General features: G+C 36.2%; 2 protein-coding genes and 1 long non-coding RNA gene across 3 annotated transcripts in view; 2 read left to right on the top strand and 1 right to left on the bottom strand.

Moving 5' to 3' along the window:
- LOC106868493 (zinc finger protein 493) overlaps positions 1–5,474 on the top strand; it is an 8,664-nt gene extending 3,190 nt beyond the window's left edge. The window contains exon 2 of the mRNA XM_014913796.2: positions 2,743–5,474. Within this exon, the coding sequence (XP_014769282.2) occupies positions 2,743–3,483 (741 nt within the window). The 3' untranslated portion in view covers positions 3,484–5,474. The remainder of the gene's footprint in view (positions 1–2,742) is intronic.
- The window catches only part of LOC106868506 (zinc finger protein 271-like), a 36,172-nt gene that overhangs the window by 24,293 nt on the left and 6,390 nt on the right, over positions 1–5,489 (bottom strand). The window lies entirely within an intron of this gene.
- LOC128251128 (uncharacterized) lies at positions 7–1,315 on the top strand. Its single transcript, XR_008266980.1, has 2 exons — positions 7–248; positions 1,174–1,315. It is a non-coding gene; the product is annotated as an uncharacterized LOC128251128 (long non-coding RNA).

Raw genomic sequence — 5,489 nt, 5'->3', positions numbered from 1 at the left:
GTACATTTCGAGCATGTAGGAATTTTGAAGGAAACAACTGCAGGTTATTTTTGAGAAGTGTTCCCCACTCGGTGGTGTTTCGGAGCAAGTCGTCCATAATTGTTTCATTTTTGTCTATTATGTGCATCCGTAGATTTCTAATGGAGTAATACGCTGCTTCTGTTCTCTTCTACTTCTCTACTAGAAACGTTTACTTTGGAATTTACTTCTATTGAGAAAAAAAAAATCGTGTGCATGTTATTTTTAACGTAAGTTTTCTTATGACGGCTTCTCTTTTCTGCTTATTATTTCATTGATAATATATAAGACGTGATAATATATAAGAGCACCTACCAACCTATTTCATATCAGAGGTCCCCAGCCATTGGGCCATGGCTGGAACTTGTCTGTGGATTATTTGCTATCGGGCTACAAAGAAAGAATTAAGTTGTTTAAAATTACATAATAATTAAATTGAATATTGGACTTAAATTTTAAAAGATTTGTTTAAATAGTCAATATTCATCTACTCAATACTATATATCATAACTGTAAGTCATCATCATGGTTTAACGTCCGCTCTCCATGCTAGCATGGGTTGGACAGTTTGACTGAGGAATGGCGAACCAGGATGCAATCTGATCTGGCAGAGTTTCTACAGCTGGATGTCCTTCCTAACGCCAACCACTCTGAGAGTGTAGTGGGTGCTTTTACGTGCCACTGGCACGAAGGCCAGTCAGGCGGTACTGGCAACAGCCAGACTCAAATGGTGTATTTTACGTGCCACCTGCACAGGAGACAGTCCAGCGGCACTGACAATGACCTCGCTCCAATGTTTCTTCAAGTGCCTGTAAGGCGTCACTGGTAACGATCATGCTCAAATAGTGCTATTTACGTGCCACTGGCAAGGATCACGCTCGAATGGTGCTGTTAGCGCTCCACTGGCACAGGTGCCAGTCATCGAATTTGGTTCGATACATTTATAAATGAAGTATCTTTTAATAGTTAATAAATACCTTCATTATTTATAATAACTGTAAGTACATTTTGCAATTATTTTATTTGTAATAATTTTAAGATTTTGCTACATGAGAGTGAAAGAATTATACACTTTGTCATCCTTTTAATAAATTACTCTTTTTATTATTGCTTTCTTTATCGAAATGCACGGAAATTACACATGTGCCATCGTAGGAATATTGTCCGGCATGAAGCCAGTCCATGGTATAAAAAAGATTGGAGACAAGATTTCTATACATCCCATTCACAACTCCATGTAAGGGAGATAACTTACCACAGCGAACTATTTAATAAAATCTACCTTTCATTATTTTAATCTTGAGTTTGTCTTTAAGACGTTTCGTTTCAGCTTCAGTCGGACTGCAAGACAATTTAGAGAAATTACTAAAATGATTTGTGTATTGTATAAGTTTAGTCACTTTATTGCACATTAACAGCAAAATCATACATCTTTGGTTTCATTCACTAGAGAGCGGTAGGATTATTTTAGTCACATGACACACCGTACTTCCGTTTAAGCTACAACTTGTTTGAATCGGGAGGAGAACCACGTGTTTTTGTATATTTCTACGGAGATATGGTGTGAGTAGATATATTTTCACAATACTGGTTTGTATAGCATAACAGGTAAGATATACACACCTATCTATCGGTTAATCGTACGTGCAGAATCGGGCTTGAAGAAATCCGGGAATACTTATACCGTGTATTGAGTATTTGGTTCCCCCTTCCTGTCTCTGAAGACGACCAGGTTTTCAGCTTTAAACTTTGTGGGTCCGGAGGGATTGAGGCCTTCCGTGCTTCCGACCCACCTCTCTTTAGCTTCTCTGGTCATATCTAATTCAGATTGCTTTACTCCAGAGCACACAACTCTACGCTACAGTGAGCCATGTTGAGCAGAATGTTCCTAAGTAGACTAAGTTTCACCAAAGGATAGATCTAAAGACAACACGGGATAATTTCCTATTTTACGTCCCTAAAATAAATTCACAGTTGAAATTACACCAATGAATTGCACAAGTATTCTTGTTGCAGTGGACCTTATGAGAAATGTCTTTGGGAGAGAAGTCGTGGGCCCAGCAATATGATAGAAGGATGATATTGAAGAAAGTGAGATGACTGTTTTCGAACCAACTGCCTTGACGAATGCTCGCTTTGTTTATGCAGCTATTAGAGTAACCACACATTTTACAGTTGGTAAATTAAGTAACAGTTGTCTACTGGGGTTGATCTAATCGACTGGCCCTCTCCCCAAAAAATTTCGGCCCTTATACCTAGAGTAGAAGAGAATTTAGAAATGCTGAAACACTTTCGTTATTTTGATCTCTCCTCTATAACTTATACAGTTTCTTTATTATTTCAGATGTCATTGGCACAGAAAAACTATTGTTCATTGGATACATCTGGAATATTTACCATGTTTTTTTTTAAACAAAAGGAAAATGATTTAGAGAAGAGATATAATGACCCAACTGCTATAAATCTATGTTTGAATTGTTATGAAATATTTGTTCTGACAAGAGATTCATAGTAACATTTTTCCCTCTCATTACCTGGTGCTTTTACATTCTAATTAAACTTGAATATATATTTGTAAAGGGGTCTGCAGAATTTTAGATATCGATAACCTCACAATTGATAGCAGTAGATGTATTTCTAAGGAATAAACTATAACAAGAAAAAGGAAATTATATGCTGTGGTGAGAGAACAAAGATAAGGGGGAAATTTAATACTGTTAGAAGCTTAAATGGTTGGGTTTCTTTGTATCCCTTAGAGAAATGTCAAACGAATTAGGAAAATCACAACATTGTTGTGAAATCTGTGGTAAATCATTCTCTACAAGTAGTGAGTTAATTAGACACATTCGTGTTCATACAGGTGAGAAGCCATTTCATTGTGATATCTGTGGTAAATCGTTCTCTCAAAGCAATGACTTAATTAAACATAAACGTATTCATACAGGAGAGAAGCCGTATCACTGTGATATCTGTGATAAATCATTCTCTGTAAACAGTACCTTAATTCAACACAAACGTATTCATACAGAGGAAAAACCATATAATTGTGATATCTGTGGTAAATCATTCATTGCAAAAGTTAACTTAACTAGACACAAATATATTCATACTGGAGAAAAGCCATTTCACTGTGATGTGTGTGGTAAATCATTCACTGGAATTGGTGACTTGATTAAACACAAACGTACCCATACTGGAGAAAAACCATATAATTGTGATATCTGTGGTAAATCATTCTCTAACAGTAGTAATTTGACGAAACACAGATGTATACATACAGGAGAGAAACGATATCACTGTGATACCTGTGGCAAGGCATTCACTGACAGCAGTCACTTAAAAAGGCACAAACGTATTCACACAGGAGAAAGACCATATAATTGTGATCTTTGTGTCAAGGCATTCACTGGAAATAGTCACTTGAGACAGACATGTTCACACAGGAGAGAGACCACATCACTATGATATCTGTGGTAAATCATTCTCTAGAATTACTAACTTGACTAGACATGAACGTATTCATACAGGAGAAAAACTATATAATTGTGATATCTGTGAGAAAGCATTCTTGGACAGTGCAATCTTAAAAGGACACAGACATATTCACACAGTAGAAAACCATATTCCTGTGATTTCTGTGGTAAATCATTCTCGTGGAGAAGCAACTTAACTACACGTGCATCTATTCATGTAAAAGTGTGATTATATTATTGTCAAAATTCATTAGAACACCAGACATGAACCAATATTTCAAAACCATTCCCCCTGCTAAATCATGGCTTAACTTTTGTGCCCTTAACAGTAATCATTGACCCCTTGACAGCAACCATACATGTTTCAAGTATAAACATGCTTTTATATATAGTCCATATAACATACTTCAAGGATATAGGAAAGATATTTGATGTCATGTTTAAATAAGGCAGGAACTGGCAGAATTGTTAACATGTCTAGCAAAATGCTTATCAGCATTTCATTTGTCTTTATAAAGTTATGGAAGGAAATGAAGACCAATTTGAAGATTGTGTTTTGAAGCCAAGAAGAAACAAAAAACAGGGAAGTGTTGTTTCTTACACTCTCAAGAAGAATAAGGTTCTGGATAAACCATTTCGTGAATCTGTGGAGAGTTTCATTACAGAAAATCGACCAAGGAGGAGAATCTGGATATTCTCTCTGTAGAAGTCAAATTTTGTCATAAACATGTCGTGCTGCACAGTAATAAGAGACCTGGATGAATTTAGAAGAATGCAAATGCCACGAACCATTCTGGAAATGTCTTCAGTTAAGTAATGAGATCTGCAGCAACATCTGGACCAAGTCTGTTGAGACTGGAGGAATTTCAGAGCAGAAGAATGGGAAACCACAACATTAGCATATCTGTAAAAAGTCTTTTACTCAGAAACGTTGCCTAAATACAAATATATTAATACGAGAGAGAGTCCATTTCACTGTGATGTCTGTGGTAAATCATTCTCATATAATAATGTCATGAATCACAAATGTATTCATACAAGGGACAAACCATATCCCTGTGATTTCTGTGGTAAATCATTCTCTCTCTTAACCGAATGTATATCTATCCATACAAAAGTGTAACTATATCAATGTCAAACTTCATTGCATCTCATAACAACCAGCATTTTAAGATCTTTTTACCCTGAGTTAGTCCTGTGGTCTTAACAGTAATCTCTACAGCCTTCCCTTGAATCATACTCATCATGGTTATTTCTTTGAGCTACTATTTTCTGACCACATTCTCTGTATGTAAACCACTTTAGTAGCCTCTTGCAACATACAGGGATATGGGATTCTATCTGTATCCATTTCTGGTCTGAACTGGATACAACTACTATGTGAAAATTGCTTCTAATAATATGTATCTTATGTAAACAGAAACAAAAAAAATTTTATAGACAATGTAATAGTATATAAGAGCAACGACCAACTTTGTATTTTATATCAGGGGTCCCAAACCCCTAGTTCTTGTATCATTTGCTACCAGGCCAGAAAGAAATTAACTTGTTTAAAATTATATAATATTTAAATTGAATATTTGACTTTAATTTTAAAAGAATTGTTTAAATATACAACACAATACTCAGTACAATCTCTCATAACTAAGTACATTTGTAATTAGTGTATATTTTACGTTTACCTTTACTGTCATAACTGTTAGTACAGTTTACAGTGTATTTTTTAATTTTTTTATCTTCTATATCATCATCATCGTTTAACGTCCGCTTTCCATGCTAGCATAGGTTGGACGATTTGACTGAGGACTGGTGAAACCGGATGGCAACACCAGGCTCCAATCTAATTTGGCAGAGTTTCTACAGCTGGATGCCCTTCCTAACGCCAACCACTCAGAGAGTGTAGTGGGTGCTTTTACGTGTCACCCGCACAAAAACGGCCACGCTCGAAATGGTGTCTTTTATGTGCCACCCGCACAAGCCAGTCCAGGGGCACTGGCA

The sequence above is a fragment of the Octopus bimaculoides genome, chromosome 28 (assembly GCF_001194135.2).
Source record: "Octopus bimaculoides isolate UCB-OBI-ISO-001 chromosome 28, ASM119413v2, whole genome shotgun sequence".
Classification (NCBI taxonomy): domain Eukaryota; kingdom Metazoa; phylum Mollusca; class Cephalopoda; order Octopoda; family Octopodidae; genus Octopus; species Octopus bimaculoides.
This window is presented reverse-complemented; position numbering and strand designations above follow the sequence as displayed.